This window comes from Danio aesculapii, chromosome 11, assembly GCF_903798145.1.
Source record: "Danio aesculapii chromosome 11, fDanAes4.1, whole genome shotgun sequence".
Taxonomy (NCBI): Eukaryota; Metazoa; Chordata; class Actinopteri; order Cypriniformes; family Danionidae; genus Danio; species Danio aesculapii.
Window position 1 is genome coordinate 28116406 of NC_079445.1, and position 18414 is coordinate 28134819.

The 18414-nt window shown below is 38.0% G+C and overlaps 1 protein-coding gene across 2 annotated transcripts in view; it reads right to left on the bottom strand.

Moving 5' to 3' along the window:
* cass4 (Cas scaffold protein family member 4) overlaps positions 1–18414 on the bottom strand; it is a 32982-nt gene that overhangs the window by 2874 nt on the left and 11694 nt on the right. The window contains exons 2-6 of one of the 2 annotated variants that reach the window (XM_056468591.1): positions 9588–9974; positions 6748–6825; positions 4616–4720; positions 2273–3559; positions 17–100 (exon numbers count right to left, since the gene is read on the bottom strand). In XM_056468591.1, coding sequence (XP_056324566.1) covers positions 17–100; positions 2273–3559; positions 4616–4720; positions 6748–6825; positions 9588–9974 — 1941 coding nt within the window. The remainder of the gene's footprint in view (positions 1–16; positions 101–2272; positions 3560–4615; positions 4721–6747; positions 6826–9587; positions 9975–18414) is intronic. The other variant, XM_056468592.1, reaches the window with a different exon arrangement.

Sequence of the window (18414 nt, forward strand, 5' to 3'; positions counted from 1 at the left end):
AAGCTACTCTTTATACCTGTTTTTTCAAGGAATCACCATTTCTCTTTGACTTAAAGCTGTTTTTTGTTGGTTTTGGTTCCTGGTCAATCTCTGCTGTTGTCTGTTGAAAAGCAAATATTCAGGTAAACAATGTTACTATTCATGTCATAGAGACCATTTATTATATTACATGACAATATTAAAAGATTTTATATATCTATTAAATGAAATTCTTTTTGAAGCATTGATTATAATAAGAAATGTTTCTTGAGCACCACTTCAACATATTAAAAGTATTAAGACACTGAAGACTGGAGTAATAACACAATATTACTGTTTTAACTATATTTTAATTAAAGAGCCCCTATTATGTATTTAAAATGTCATATTTTGGTTTTGAGAGTCTCCAACAACAGGCTGATATGCATCCAAGGTCAAAAAACACTTTGATTGTCTTATAATATGCATTTATTTTTACCTAATTATTCCAAAGACTCCCATATGATTCGTTCAAAGATTCATTTGTTCCCAAACCCCTTCTTAGCGCGATGCTAATCTGCGCTGATGACTCAGTCTATTGCGATTGGTGGACTGTGTTCAGTGTGAGACAGAGAGAAATGCCCAGCACGGCTTATCAACAATTTTGAAGTAGTCAGAGTCCAGAGTGTATGTGTGAGCCCAATGCAGGAGTGCATTAAAGCAATGCAGTTAAACACCAGCATATTGCTCTATTCTTAACCATATGTAAAAACAGTGACACACAATCAGTATTAATCCACACTGCGGCAAAAGCTGAACTATTTTGAAACTTGACCGCTGCACGTGTGAAGGAACAGCTGACGGTGGTCATAGCAACGGCAAACAGCAGTGGATCGCAAGCTCACAAACGCATTTAAATCTGTAAACAAAGCGGCATGCGTCGCATTTTCAACAGGGTTTTAGACGCGATACGAGAATATAAAGAATTAACCAGATACGGTACAAGCCGCGTGGAGCAGTTACAAGTAACAAAACACAATTAAATACATAATTTGCAAGCTAGAGAAAACATGGAGGCAACCATTTTAATTGCACTTAAGTTACTTACACTTGTGAAATGGAGGAAGAAACTGATCCATGAACTGTGCACTGTAAAGTTCCTGTCAAGCTCTGACAAAGTCCCATACATCAATAGTCTTTTCTGATCCTTCCTTTAACAAACGCCGACAAATCCCCCGTTGTAAGCGTGCAGTTTGCTAAAGCAACAGCACAAGGCTGGGACTATAATGCTGAGGTATTTTTGCAAAAATAAACTTCAACCACTGACTCTTCACAGCCTCATCTTTGGGTATGGAAAATAACACTAACTTTCCCTCACACTTCAGAGCACAGCGTCTTCACAACATAATTCAACCGGCATCTGCTAGTGTTTGTCTTCTTTTTCTTTCTACAGTGTTTGTGGGCGGGGTCGACAGTTTCAATTTAGTTCGCAACAAATGGGCGGGGCTTGAGTTCTGTATCGACGTCACACAGACACAGCTAAAGATTCATTACCGAGACAATTCATTTGAATCACTATGAGTCGACTCTTTTATAAATGAATCAATAGTTTTAAACACAGTGCACTTTCAGATTTAAGCCTTAGCTGGATATTTGACTTCACTTAGAGCTGTGTTACACACTGCTTGAAAGGTCATTTACAAAAACCCATAATTGGGGCTCTTTAAATAAATGCAGCCTTTATGTATAGCCAAGAGACCTCACAAAAACACCAACCCTGAACTTTTAAACAGCAGTGTATACAAACTACTAATTGGCCATTAAAATGCAGATTATTATTAATTTGTCATATAGAGATGAAATTATATAGATGATTATTTGTTTATATTAATTGTCCTTTTTTTAGATTTAGGCAGATAAATAATTAAAAAAAAAACACAATAGAAAAAAAGATTTAGTGATCTTTTTAGCCATTAAAATGTACATAAGTGTTTATTAGTAAATTGTTTTAGATATTTCCACCTTTTTTCATCTAATCACAGACAGAAAAAGATCTTTGTCATGAGTATATCTGGACTTTAAATCAGTATTTCTCAACCACGTTCTTGGAGGACCACCAGCACTGCATGTTTTGGATGTCTCCTTTGTCTGTCTCAGCCATTACAGGTCTTTTGGTCTTTGCTAATGATCTGATGATCTGAATCAGAGCTGTTGTATGCTACCAGTGGCGCAGGGGGGGCTACCTAATCACACGGGGCCCTGTGTTCTTCTACATTATATAGACTGATATCAATAAGATATGTAGTGTGTCTACCTGAAGTTGCACATAGTCACTCTCGTCTATCCCCGAGTCGACCATTGGTTCACATCTTTTGTGGTTTCTCCCTTCGGATGATCCCTCATTCGCCACCATCTCCGGCTCTTTCACCTCCACTCTGAAAAGAAGCTTTCCGTTGGCGTTTAGGATGGACACCAGCCTCTTCACATCCTCCGGCACGGTTCGAGCCACCATAACAAAGCGCTCCAGGTGATCAGGCATCTGTGATTGGCCAGCATCCTGAGCTAAAACATCCAGACGCCAACCCAGATCACGAAGAGCGCTCGCAGCCTGTTGAAGAATCAGCCCCGAGTCCTCAACAATGGAGAGCTGCTTGAGGAGCCGAGTCTGTAGGTTCGAGTCTGTCAGCCGCTGTGCGTTTCCTCGGACATCCAAAGCGAAGTTCAGGAAGGAGTCGATGGAGTCAGTCACATCCTCGGATGCGGTGCGGATCTGATGGAGGTGCTGACCCAGGTGCTCTCTGCTCCTCCATTGGCTGCTGACGAACAGCATTAGTTTGGGCACCGATTGGCAAACCGCTTCCTTTAACTCAAGCAACTTGTTTCCGGCTTCCTCCTGGGAAAGGATGATCTCACGCAAAGGTTCGGGTTCGGGAGAACTTAGCATGAAAGAGTCGCAGGAACTCCTGGAGGAGCTGGAAGCTGTGGAGGAGGTAGACACCGTTGAGCTCCTTTGGTGGTCTCTGGTACCCTCGTTGTTCCTCCTAACTGTCCCTTCCAAAGGCTGTCTGAATGGTGTTCTGCCCCTTGATGGCCATCGATGAAGTTGGTCGTACAAAGGTCCTGGTTTACCCCTGTACTCGAGTGGTTCTTGGCCATTTTTAGAGTCCATCTCGGGAGGGCTTTGCTGTCTGGGTTGCACTACAGTGGTTTTGGTTTGTCTAAAGCAAGGTGGGACATCATAGATGGATGAATTTGGTGAATTCTCATCGAATGAACAAGGTTGTGTCAACGAAATGCTTGGTTTGGGGACGTCATATAGGGGCTGAATGGGACAGTGCTTCCTTTCAGGCCAAATGCGTGCTGGCAAAATGTCATAAAGAGCTGTGGTTGAGTCAATATCTTTTGGTGGCAGGGTGTCACAGTTACCAGGTTCACATCCCTGTTTTTGTGGAAAGACAGGCACGTCATAGATCCATTCAGACTTAGAGGGATTTGGCATGGTGCTATAACAACACAGAGGCTTTTTGGAATCCTCAGTGATGGAGGGTACTGGGAAGTCAAAGGGTACTGGCGAAGTACCAAATGGAGGTAAGGTGGTAGCCTAAAAAGAGACAAAAGAGTTTCGAATTTAACTTAGAAATAGTTCTGATTCACAAATTCATTTAAAGTCTGAGTAAAGTGATGTTAATATGTGGGTTCTGGCAGATCTAAAGTATACTTATTACAAATTCTTGTAAATGAGGTAAATCTAGTTGTGAAATGCACATGCAGATGATTAAACTCTGAAAGTCCATCATATAATGCATTGATTCATAAATTGGGGGCTGTATGAAATGGAAGTGATTTCGGTTCGTTTGTCTGAATTTTCCATTTCTTACAGCTTCCACACTTTTTGAATCAATCAGGGTTTAACCATCTGCATGTGGATTTCACAACTAGATTTACTTTATGTACAAGAATATGTAATAAGTATACTTTAGATCTCCCAGAACCCACATGTTAACATCACCTTACCCAGACTTTAAATTAATTTTATTCATTTTTCTAAAATACACTTATTACAAATTTTAGTAACTGAAGTAAATCTAGTTGTGAAATGTGCATGCAGATGGTTAGACCCAGAACGTCCACCATATCATGCATGGATTCAAAAAGTGTGGGAGCTGTATGAAATGGAACATTGCAACCTCACAAAACTATTTTCCTAAAGAGATGGACCCCGTCATGCCTTTCATACTTCAATAATGTCTCATATTGTTATAAACAAGGTCTCTCCTTTCTTTAACCATCTTATACATATTGTGATTTCTCATAATATTTCACTTACATCATTTTCTCTTGTCCCTTTCTATTTTTGAAATATTTTTATTCCTTGTTTTATTCCCTCTTTTCTGTGTCCTATGGATGCTTTTGTTTTCAATATGCATTTACAACTGTTAAGGTAGATGGAAATTGATGGACTAGTAAAAAGAAACGTATGTGTGTGTATATGTGTTTGTGATAAAATTTGAAAGATAAAACAAAGCACACCAGGTTAATGAAATGAGTTAACAAAATCTGAAAAATTGACAAGACTCTCTGCTGGGGATGTGTTTGCTGGCGATGGGATTTTTGAATGTATTTTAATGTGATGCTATACAAGCATTATCATCCTTACTTTGTGATTAGTTGCAGTCTTAAATCTCATATTTGTAGCATCATATCTGTTGTGAAATTCAGGGCTTGACATCAGTGATGTTTCCGAAGGCTGCAGCGAAGATGCCTTAAAAGAACAAGTCACACAATTCATGACATTAAATTGTGTCAGTAATTTTTAATTTATTAAGCTGACATTTTCACACTCTCTATGATCTAATGCAAGGGTTTTTAAAGATATTTTTCCAAATAAATGCTCTATTGATTTTGCTTTTAAGGCACTATAGTGGGTAAAATAACTATTGAACATGCCATCATTATTCCTAAAGACCCAAACAATATAAACTTACTAATAAAAACAAAACAAAAAAATCTGAACAATTAGTTATGTGTAATAACAACAGAATGACATAATGAGAAGGTACTGAACTACTGAAATGTGTATAATCCTGTATAAAAGGCTGATATTGATAATGACAGCTTCAAGACACCTCGTGTATGGAGAATGGAATTGCATGTTTTACTCGGGTATAGTTTTTTCGCAGACTAAAAATCTGGACAGTTTTTTGAGTCTCGTCTATAAACTTTGATCTTGAGTTCATACTTTCTATTGGATTCAGGAAAGTTGATTGGCTGGGCTATTCTAGCAGCTATAGGACGTACTCACACTAGGTACAATTAGCTTTAACAATGCTGAAACACGATTGTTCCCCCTCCCCTCTCCCCATCAGCCTGCACTCACACTGCATTTTGCCTTCCAAACCTGAGCACGCTTACATCATCGATGATGCGACTGTTCAGTTTAACAGGAAGAGAAGCACTCTTGCTCAGCACAGTGGAGCTTGCTTTAGTTATAGCTATATATATATATATATATTGCTATTTAATAGTCATTTGGGATGCAGTGACACGCAGTCAAATATTTTGCAAAACAGATCCATTACATTTCATAAATGATCATAAAAGTCCTCGCGCTGCAGGTATTAGGAGGTTTGCTGAAGGTGCAGCTGATGTGCAGCGAGGGGTTTGCGTCTTTAATTAGCTATGACAGTTTGAATTCATAGAAAAAGTAAGAATGATTAATAAATACATATGAAACGGTCCCTTAATAGTGACGTTGCGTCTTCAGTTTCGGGCTCAGGCGTGCTTTGCACTTACACTACAAGTGTACCACGCCAAAGCCCAACTGAACTGTGCTCTGGCACACCTCTTCCAACTGAGCCAGGGCCAGCCAACTGAACCGCGCCTGGGCCCGATTCAGTGCGCTCACACTTGTCAAACGAACCGGAAAACATGCCTGGGCTCGGTTTGGATAGTATAGTGTGAGTGCGCCCTTATTTTCTTTGCTGAAAGTAGTTGAATGTTTTCTTGGCTGTGTTTGGGTGCATTGTCCATCTGAAAAGTCCACCTTGGTTTCATTTATTGTAGATGTTGGACTGAAGCAGCTAATATTCATTTACACTAACCAAAAGCAGATTTGCGGAATAACTACTGAGAGATTCCAGCTGCTGTCTGGGCTTTCCATGCCTTTCTACACCTCCCTTTCTTCATGTTTTCAATACTTTTTCCCTGTGTCTTTCATTTTGTTACAAATAACTTTCATTTCTAAAAAAAACTGTTTTGTTTTCTATGCATGTATGGATTACTTTAGTCGTTACTGACATCTGGTGAAATTTCAAGTCAACGGCACCTTTAAAAAGAGATTGTTTTGTGAGAACAATGGTGATTTATTGCTTATTTTATACATTCATTCATTCATTTTCTTATCGGCTTAGTCCCTTTATTAATCCGGGGTTCCCACAGCGGAATGAACCACCAACTCATCCAGCATATGTTTTACACAGCAGATGCCCTTCAAGCAGCAACCCATCACTGGGAAACACCCATACACACTCAATCACACGCATACACTACGGCCAATTTAGCCTACCCAATTCACCTATAGTGCATGTCTGTGGACTTCTGGGGGAAACCGGAGCACCAAGTGGAAACTCAACGCAAACATGGGGAGAACATGCAAACTCCACACAGAAATGCCAACTGACCCAGCCGATTCTCGAGCCAGCGACCTTCTTGCTTTGAGGTGATTGTGCTACCCACTGTGCCACCGCGTTGCCCCATGCTTATTTTACCTGATGTATATACTGGACTTACTGTGAACAAGCAGGATTTTCTCAGCAGGTTTGGGACATCATATATATCTGCACCAGTTCTGGGATGAGCAGATAAGCCCTAAAAAAGAATAGAAATGTAAGTCTGTATCCTAGACACTTCTTCATATGAGACAGAATCCTTTAAAATGTTGTGCCCTTCACCACGTTTTTGCCCGGTTAACACAGTTTTTTAATTGAAGCCATGCGACACATACTGTAAGCTGCTAAGGTAAACACCTCTCCCTGAAGCAGGAGGGGAAGTGGGCAACATGTGAACCCGGTTGCCTTACCTATTACACAGTAACATGCAGTTTTTCCTGGTCTTTCTCTCTGTTTCAGCCCAAAATCTTCTGGTTGCAGTTAGTGGTGTCTGAATTTTGTAGTTGCTGCTCTTTTAAAGGCTCATAAAGCCCCTGTGCTACATACCTGTCCCCGCAGAGAGAGGCCCCATGTCCCCATCTGTGAGTTCTTTGCCAGCAGGGGTTTCCGAAACAGACCTTGTTATTAGCCTGAGTTTAGCATATAGTCTACTAAATCATCAGCTAAATCATTAACGGTCTCAATTCTGCAAACAGTCTGCTAAACCATCCACACAATCTGCTCTCTTTTATTTTTTCCAGTGTTTGGAGATTGTCACGAAGTAAATCATGAAATATGACATGAGTAAAAATGCACTCACATCAAGAATGATCATTATATTAGCATCCACTCCAGTGTTGTTTATTATAAGCACTGTTTGTCTTCTGATATAAAGTGGCTATACAGTAGTATATGTGTACTGGAGGACAGTTTTTGTCAGGAACAACAAAAGAATGTGATGACAGCAGATGTTTGCGAGAACATTTGTTCCAGTTATATGTTCAGAATAATGCTGAAAGAGCTTTTCTGTACTGTAATGTCAATGTATCATGTAATCATAATGATTCATTCAAACTATTTTCTTACAGTCAGAGATATATATATAGTCTAGTATATATAGTCATTAGTCTGAAATATGGTATGTAATTAACAATAAAAACTGTATCTTTCGAAATTGCAAAACTGTAAACATTTCCATTTCACTATGATGAGACGCAACCGAGTCAATGATTTTCAGTGAATCATTTCATATTTGATTCTGTGACTTACTCATAAGGACTTGCACTTGTATGACACAGTGCATCTTACTGAAGTAGTGACTGATAAAATGTGCCCCACTTCTAAATAACATGTCATTGACATGTGACAGTCTACCCATAATGGACAAATCAGACAAATAGTGTGATACAAACAATAACAGAAGTTATTGCATTCAAAATCTTACGGTGACTTTAGAACCAAACCCATTTACGCAATCAACCAATGGCTTATTACCTGCCTATTATTAAGATATTGGCTGATTATTTGTACTTGTAAAAGTACATCTTTTGCATGATCTTATTGTACATCCTACCTAATCTCCTACCTAATACCTAAACCTTATTACTACTACCTTAATAACTATTAATACACAACAAATTAAAAGTTTATAGAGCCAAAAATTATACACTGTTAAAAATATCAGTAAATTAACAGTTTTCTACGGTGGCCGAGAGAGCTTAGCGTGCTGCAATTTAAGATTTTAACATAAACATTTTATGAAAACATGCTGCATTTTCTCACAAAAACAACGGAATACAATGAAAATGTTTCAAGGGGACCCAAAAACGTGACGAACACTGCTGTGCCGTGACTATTGCTCAGTGAAGTTGTAAGTGAGCTTTCAAAGGTGAGTTTTTTGTTTGTTTATTTTAATATCCGGATTCCCTTGTCTGTAGTATTTATTAGCCTAAATAACCATAACCTAAATAGGCGGGTCTGTCACGTTTAGGGTCTCCTTGAAGCATTTCCATTGTGTTGTGAGAAAATGCAGCACGTTTTCGCCAATTTTTGTGTTGTGAGAAAATGCAGTGCATTTTCGTAAATTGTTTGCGTTGTGAAAAAAATGCAGTGCGTTTAAAAATAAATATGTTTGCGTTGTGAGGATTTGCAGCAAGTGTGCTGTCAAACTGATGAAGATCTTTTCTCCATTTGATAGCTTTTTTTGTAATTGGACGTGTTCTCTATAACTGCAGCATGTTAAGCTCTCTCGACCGCTGTAGTTTTCCGTATTTTGTGATTCATATTTTTTTATTATTTATGCTTTTGAATCACATTATGAAATTTTGACCTTTCTTCTGACAACTTTTAACCTTAAAAAGTTAGAAAAAGTGACCTTTATGAACATTTTTAATAGTTTAAAGTGATATATTGTCTGGGTTGGTGTTGTATATTATGCTATAAAAGCCTTGTGATAAACTGCCAGTACATATTTACAGAATTACTTCTCTTTAGACTATTTCTTGAACATTTTATTATTTCAAACTACTAAAATGTCAACAAAAGTCACTTTGTTAAACTGTGAAGTTGAATTTTCAACATCAAAAGTGGACAGAGCAGAGATCAACATCCCATAATGCAATTCACAACCATAAAATAACCATAGAAAAGGGATAGTTGACCCAAAAATTAACATTCATCATCTACTCCTCCACTTGTTCCAAACCTGATTGAGTTTCTTTCCTCTGTTGAACACAACAGAAGATGTACTCAAGAATATTAGGGGAAAAGACAGCCATTGACTTCCAATGTATTTTTTTGTTCCTACTATAGATATCATTGGCATTCTTCGGAACTTGTTCAACTGAAGCATAAAACTGACACTTTAGTACAACTTCAGTGTGATCAAATGGTGTGAAAATGCTCTTTTTGGGGTGAATTTCCCTTTTGATAGTTAACCAGTAATGATAACTTTAGCTTAAAATAAAGTGTGACCAAACTTACATCATGTAAAGGCCTGGTTCCTTCAGGATCTTCTTGTTTGTTTGGTGAACAGACGCCTTGAGGAGGCACTTTATAAATAGTCTTCATATCTTCATAAATGGGCGTCGCCGGTGACTTTGATAGAGCTATTGGTGTTTGATAGATGCTCTGATGGCTGTGATTGGTCGAACAGTCTCTCTTTGCAGCTATTTGTTCAGCCTCCGCCGGTGACAGAGGTGCCAGGCGGTTGGCGGGTGCCAGGCCTTGACGCCCGCGGAGAGCACACTTCCACCAGCCAGTGCTTCCCACAACGTTCTTCTCCAGCACCATGATGATTTCACCCTTGCAGAACGCCAGCTCATCTTCGGTTTCGGCCGTGTTGGCGTAGAGGGCTCTGGCAAACAGTGTCTGAAGGAAACAGAAGACAGAAGATATGACATAGTGGAGCTTTCCTAAGACAAGACGAGATGCCATGACAATGAAGGACCACCGGCGCTGCTCTGGAATTGGATTTGGACAAACAATGGCTTTGTGCGAGTAGGATAATGGGAGGGTGGTAACTAGGCACGACTTGGGAGCCCTCCTGAAAGAATCTTGTTCACTTGATCTCCTCAAACACTTCGTGAGAAAGGCAACACATACACGTCAGATGTTTTGCTTTCTTTGTCTTGCAGCAGTATGATGCAAATTGGGGATGTAAAACATTTGTGGTCTTGGTTGCTTACTACTGATCTATTAGACTGAAGAAGGAAATGAAAAATTAAGTGGAAGCCAAAAGAAAAGAGTGGTCCAAGATGATAGAAAAGCAATGAGTTTAAATGTTGTACACTTTAAAAAATGCTGGGTTATTGTAACTCAACAGTGGGTCAAATATGGACAATCTGTAAAAATGTACACTATACAATTTTGCTGTAAAATTTACAGTATTACTGACAATTTTGGTTGCAAGTAATACTGTAAAATTCACCAGTGCACTGTTAATTAACCATTAAGGCGGATTTATACTTCTGCGTCAAACGTATGCGTATGGTCCGGCGCAGCCTTCTTGCGGTTGCATAGCCCTCGCCGTGGCTGAAACCAACGCTGACGCGCTCCTCTAAAAAATGCAACTACACGTCAAAACAATGCATAATGCAAGCTCTGTGATTGGTCGGCTTGGAAGCTGTGACGAGAGTGGCAGTGTTGAGAGCTGCGAGCCCGATGGAACGAGTGTTTACAAGTGTAGAGTCCCGTGAAGAAGCTCCAGATGGAAACTTTTGTTTTATGTTTATCTTATGATTAAAGTTGTTGCACGCCTGCAGTTTCTGCCTCTAAATGAGTGTGTTTTAGCTACTTGCAACATTCAGAAAAAACAAAAGACCCGCGAAGAAACTCGAGACAGAGAAACATAAAAACACAAACAGCATGAAGAAGTATAAGTGCAAGACTTTGCGCAAGGCACGCCGATCACTCGACGCAGAAGTATAAATCAGCCTTACAGTGTAAAACTACAGCATGGTTGTAATTGTTCATTTACAGTGTACTTGCAAATTTTACAGTATTACTGGCAACCAAAATAATTTACAGTAATACTGTAAATTGTACAGACATTTTTTACAGTGTGCATAACTAGCATTTTTTTGAGTGTATTTTTTACTGATTTAATTTCTTGTTTTCTGTTTACTAAATGTTTACAAAAATTACAGCTCTCACATTTTCCCCATAAAATAAAATAAAATAAAATAAAATAAAATAAAATAAAATAAAATAAAATAAAATAAAATAAAATAAAATAAAATAAAATTAAATTAAATTAAATTAAATTAAATTAAATTAAATTGCTCCCCACTGCGTCACGTTCGCCTCACAGCAAGAAGGTCGTTGGTTTGAGTACCGGCTGGGTCAGTTGGCATTTCTGTGTGGAGTTTGCATGTTCTCCCCGTGTTTGTATGGGTTTCCTCCGGGTGCTCTGGTTTCCCCCACAGTCCAAAGACATGCGCTATGGGTGAATTGAATAAGCTGGCCGTAGTGTATGTGTGTGAATGAGTGTGTATGGATGTTTCCCAGTATTGGGTTGCAGCTAAAAGGGCATCCGCTGCGTAAAGCTGTGGTCACACTGGGCTTTGTGTGTGCGAAATTCTGTCGTATGGTGCTGCGAAAAAAGGGGGGATTAAACAAGATGTTTAGACATTAAAAAAAGCCAGTGATTGCTCCTTGTTTTAAATTTCTGTCCAGAGAGGTCATGTTTTGATCCTCGATTTGTCTCACGCAGTTAAGTGATGCGATTTCGCTGGTCAGAGTTTGCACCTCAGCAAACTGCGAAACTTAACGCATGACCCTGCGTTTCCGGTCTGACGCATTCGCGTGCGTATGAATGGAAGTCTATGGGAGGAAAAGCCCAGTGTGACCACAGCTTGAAACATATGCTGGATAACTAGGCGGTTCATTCCGCTGTGGCGATCCCTGATTAATAAAGGTACTAAGCCGCAAAGAAAATGAATGAATGAATGAATTAAATTAAACAAAACCAAATTAAATAATAAAAATGAATAAAATAAAATGAAAAATCAATAAAATAAATACATAAAAAGCAGCGTTACATTGTCAGTTATGTATAAAATACTGTTATCAAATACTGGATCATTACAATTTAGAAATAACTCGTGTACAACACACACATGTACATCAACAAACAAAAATTATGAACATACAATCCACACACACACTTACACAATACACAAAGTTAAATTCGTGGGTGTATTTAACCAATAAGAAGAGTAAGCAGCCTCTTAGGGTACCAGGAAATTTGAGGGCCCCAATAAATACCTAGTAGGGTTTTTGCAATACCATTAATTAATCTTACGATACTATACGAGCTGAAGTATTACGATACTAAGTAGTATTGCGATACTGTAATTCAGAACTCAAATTATTAAAAAAATTGTGAGAATTACTGTATTTTGTTATAACAGGCCTATTTGAAGTTAATTCATAATTCCCTTAAATTATGAATAAAATTATAAATAAAATAGTTTTATAACTATTATAAATAAAAATCTGAATAACCAAAAAAAAAGACCCCAACCTTGTTTTAATGCATTTATTTTCATGTCTATTTTCCTAATACTGAGAACTATAATTGAGAATAGGGATGTTTGGAAGTAGGTGGATGGATAAATAGTCTTAGTTTTCACTTCCTGCGACAATTTTCTTTAGAAATAGGAAACATCTTCTACAAACTTCCCTTTAGTCTTCAATCCCACGTATACAACGTTTGGCAATTCTGGTCTCGACTGTGTGAACAATGAATCCATTCAAATCATTTTTAGCAGAGCTATCTGAAGCAGTATTTCCGGAGCTTGATTCTTCTTCAGGTACTTCGACTGCACGTGCGCGTAAAGATATTTAAAAATAGAGACGCGAACACCTGCAGCTGCAAATCAGGGAGTAAACAAGAGATTTGATGCGGGTGACATCTGGAGAGACACTCACTCAACACACGCTTCTACTATGTGCACATGTCTCTTTAAAGCCGTCACATGTGCTCGCAAATTCTTCAGCAGCAACAGTGCACACGCTTAAAATGAAACAGCACATATTACAGGCCCACCACAGCACAGCATGGAGGAAGAGCTTCAGGAACACTTACTCAACTCAATTCAACTCTCTCAGTTCAAGTGGTTGAGTCGGAATGTTTTGTTCAAATGGGATAAATAAAGTCTTATTAAATCAATTTAATTTGTCAGTTTGTGACATTTACTATTTGAACATTGAAGGAATGAACATTTCATTTTGGCAAAATGTTTGCTTGGCTGTTTTGTTAAAATGTCACTGTATTTATTTGGTCGAATGTTATATTAAATTTTAAAAAGCATTTCAAAAATATACATATTCAAGTGTTTTTATTTCTTTTTTTATTCAGTCGAGATTTTATGAAATTATGACTGTAAAACTGTAAAGAGGGGATATAATTAAGTGTGTGTATATGTATTTATTTATCTATGTATGTTTTTATGTGTGTATTTATATATAGTGAGTGCCTTAGTGTCCCACCAGTGCTGATATACAGCCACATAGCACTGCAACAAGTGTGATATTGCGTTTATACAACAGTTCAGCGGCATTATCGTGTTTCGTAATCATAATCGTAATTGTATATCTAAAGTGATTACAAAACAGGTTATTTTGCTCATTTTTTAAGATTATAAGGCTGAACAGCATGAAATCAGTCTAGAGACATTTCCCAGTATTTCTCTGTTGCTCACAATAATTAACCCCAAAAAAGCCAAACACAAAACACTATATGGTATAAATACAGCACTACAACATACAAAAGAGAGTGATCGACTTAGAAAGTCACTTACCAGTTTAAAAATGATTTGATCAGCTGTAGTTTGAAACTTACGTAACGTTTTTCTCTGTAAGGGTTTATTATGCGGTCTCTGTCAACTTGTGGCGTAACGTCAACTGTCTTTGCTCTGCTCGGTGTGACAGGCTGACACGTTGTCTCTCAGAAATTAAAAATATTTAAAATAGGCACTATGCTTATAAATAAACTGCATAGTTGCAATCTAAACAACTACATTCTCGCCTAAAAAAATACAAAAGTACATTATGTTGTCCAACAGCTGCAATATTTGTCAAAATGTAGTTAGTTTATTAATCTGGTGTCACTCTATGTGGGCCGAGTAATACAGAAGGGTGACGAGGCTGTACGAGTGCTGTTATTGCAGAATATCTCACGGCTATCAGCCAATCAGATTCGAGAACCACACAGAACTGTTTTATATATTCAACAGGGGAACTACTTCAAGTGCTACATAGCACTTATATCTTTAAAGATGGTGCTTTGTAGCACCTTAACCACCCCAAAGAGCAACTAACAAACCACGAATGGTACTATAGAGCCCATAAATCAGTTCCCTTTTAAATTACAAGCCAAAGAAGCACTTAGCAGTGCTAAATAGAATTGCAAAATAACCTAATTTATTTGTGTGTACACTCTAAAAACACATGGTGCTCGTGCCAAATAGAACCACTTTAAGTGCTATGTAGAACCTAGAAACTGTAAAGGCTCTCTAGCGGTTCTTTTGGCTGGTTAAGTTGCTATATACCACTATATGGTGCATGTATATAAGTGTATATGTATAAAAGTGGTTGTTTGGCTTGTAATCACACACTGTAAAACCCAACAGTCAAGTTTATCAAATGAAATGAGTGTAGTTAGCTCAAAATTTACTGAAAGTTAATTCTACTCATTTGAAAAGAGTTCAAACCTTGAACTCAGTGTCGAAGTTAATGAGTTAATTAAATACCTCATTACTTCAACTTGAGGCAAGTTCATAGTACTCATACAGATTAGTTTTTTTTTTAACTCAAATGGTTTGTTGCAATGGGTTTCCTGAAAAGGTTATCTTAACCCTTTAGGTTTTACAGTGTATGGGAATCACTTTAAATGCTATTTAACACCATTTTGTGTGTGTATTTAGCACCATAACCACCCCAAAGAACCACTGGAGGATCATTATAGGTTCTTCATAGTTTAAATTGCTTCTCCTATGATTTTGAGCTAAATATCCACTGAAAAACCCTTGTTTTTAAAGTGTATGCTTTAACAAAATGCCCTAACAGAAGTGTGAACTACACTGAAATGTGCAGATACAGATATAGATGGCGTGTTTGTGCCTGCATGTGTTTTGAGTGGCTGATATTGAGCTTCTCTTCCTTCCTCAAAGTGTCTCTCCTGCTGATACGAGACAAACACAAGCACTGCCTTAAACGGCTCATGCACGGATTCTCAGTGACAAAGCCTCTATTGAGTCCACAAGCCTGACACACACGAGCACCTGTCCACTCGCAGGCCTCCACACTGACCACAACAACCCACACAGAGACCAGCACACACACTCCCAGCATGCTTTGTGTGTGCATGAGAACCTGCATGTCAACCAGTGACAAACCACTTTTACAAAGCTGCAGCTTTACTTTAGAGCAGGCATGATGTAATGTGCTTTGCAGTCATAGAACATGAGAAATAGTCATCTTTTGGTTATGTGTGATCAGAAGCTCATTCACGGTGATTTTAGACAGACTGATAGAGTTGATTGTGTTCAGTTCAGTTGAATTGCTTTTTCTTTATGGGCTTGTCCTGGAGAGAATCTGAAATTGATGATGAAATTACGCAAGGCAAATATGATGTCTGAAATAATGGTATTTGAAAAACAGTACACAGGTAAAACTTAAGCTGCATCCAAAATTGCATACTACTCAATAAGGTATAACATTTGAATTTGTATTCACTTCATGACTGTTTGAAAAGTACACTCTATACAGTGCGAATGTGAGATGAATGAAATTTTTTACAGACTACATGTTGTCATTATCACATGACCTACCCGAATTCTCCACTTCTGTTCAAAAATGCTCTTCTGTGGTCTCATGGTAAAGTTTCCATTAGATGTGCACTACAGAATCTCAAAGGATATACTTGGTCATCTGGGTACTTCTCATCTATTGTTTTCTAAATGTTATCAGTGCATTGAGAATGGACTAGATCACCCTCTGAAGGGCAGTTCGGATTAAAAACAATCAAGGCTGCTATATGGAAACGTTGTTTCAAACCAATGTGCTTGAAATAGGCCACTTTGAAGGTCTCTTCGGAATGAAGGATTTCATAAAGAGTACAACTGAAGAACACTTTGGGCTATCATGATCTTTTGCACAGGGAATATGTTTGGTGTCACACACTGTAGTTGCGTCCCAAATGACACACTATACACTAATACACTCAACCGTGTAGTCTAGAGTTTAGTGCCAAATGCAAAATTGACTTATTTACTAAACAGAAATTCAAACCATTTCACAGGTGACGTTTAACGGTTGCCAAATTAGTGACATAAATTACCAAAATACAAATAGTACCTATCATGAATACAACCCCATTCACCATTGAAAGTAGAGCTGGGCCAATGAACGATATTATATCGAATCGCCATTAAAAAAAAGTCAATTACAATGATAAGCTCTGGATGTTTTTACTATATTGATCTAAGAGCCAATCACACAGCAGAAATGTGCAACAATGGAAATCTTAAAGTGTGTTGATATTAGAGATGTACCGAATTTCTGGCCACCGAAAATGTATTGGCCGAGAATGTTATGCCATTTAATGGACCCTCTAATTTTAGTGGCTTCAGTCATTGTTTGGTACTCTTTTAAATCTGGAAGTATTAACAACCTTTTATTGAAATATATACCATTATCGTTCAATATGAACAATAATTATCGAGATTGCTTTTATGGCAGCATAACCACTCACATTGGAGAATTTTTCTTAAACAATACAAAGTAAATAAAGTAATCCAACCTCAGTGCCCGATAACTCCTCAAAACTGTGAGTTCAACATTCCACAGTTTTTATTTTTATATAATTTTTCACATTTAAAGGACAGCACACTGAAGATTACAAACAAGAAAGTGAGGGGAGCAGAGAGAGAAGGGGAAAGATCAACAAAGGACCTCAAGCTAGGATTTGAACACTGTAAGTTGCCGTGAGCATTCCTTAATGCTCTGTGTCAACGCACTAACCACTAGGCTATTGGTTCTAACATCCCATAATCATTTTTAAAAGGTGAATAAGTGCCTCAACAGGGTATTAAAACTGCACTTATACAACAAAATGGGGTAGAATAGTGCATAAGTATGCAATTTTGAGATGCACCTTGTATTTTATTTAAGGGATATAAATTCCCTATACCCTACCCTTTGAACTTCCCAAGGTAAACATTCAATTAAGGCATTAAGGCATAGGTATAAGCTCTTCTGAATGGTACCAACTGCATGAATTCAGACATAATGTTAGGACAGTAGGCAATTTCAGACCCACTGCTTCTGCGTTCACTTGAATTTTGTAGTAGGCATAGGTTGAACACTTGAATATTCCATGATGACAAGGGAGAGGAGGCTCCATATTTGAGAAATAAATTGGCGGAAGGTGTGGTCACATGATAAATGACGGCATCAACAAGGCAGATGTAGTACATTCGAATTCCATTCATACTTATCCGCATACATAATATATAGAATGAACTTTTTAATGGTGGAAACTACATTCAAATACAAATTTAGTACCTGCTCAAGTAGTACCAATGTCCTTTTAAGGCAAGTCATTTCACTCGGTGGCCATCTTTGAAACGCCTCTCGGGCAGTATGCTCGGGCATTCTGTCTGAATGGTGAAACATCAAATTCTCCAAAACTACTTGCCAAGCTTACAATTACATTTCATATTACGAATAACCAATATAATTAAACAACAACTGTCTCCGTAGTTTCATTTCTAAATGTTTGTATCACACAAAATCTGCAGAAACTCACGTCTGGTCCAAGGCCCTCCCCCGGAGAATTGTCATTCTATAGCAATCAATGATTGGCTCCTGTACTAGTAAGCGGGCTTTATTCACCATATAGCTATCGCTCCTGTACTGGAAGGCGGGGCTTCCTTCGCCATATTGACAAGTACACTATTCCCCATTCAAAAGTATACGAGTCCATGTCTTGTGTATTCTATTCACTTTATTCTCCGCGTACGAGCGGGCGTAGCCATTTGAATCATTTTGGCTCATTCATTTTTAGAGGTTAAAAACTGCTCGTTCTGCTGCTTGATGTTGCAAACTGATATTTTCTCATTCTATTATTACTAATTTGTCTGTATAGTCATGCAAACACTTGTTTGTGGAGCGTGTAGTTTGACCGTTTTCTGCCGTTTATTATTCCTAGTCATTCCTAGTCATATTTGAAATACTTAAGCTTCATAATAATTGAAACATAAAATTACTAGGATAACTACTAGTTATTGGTAAATAGTTAAGA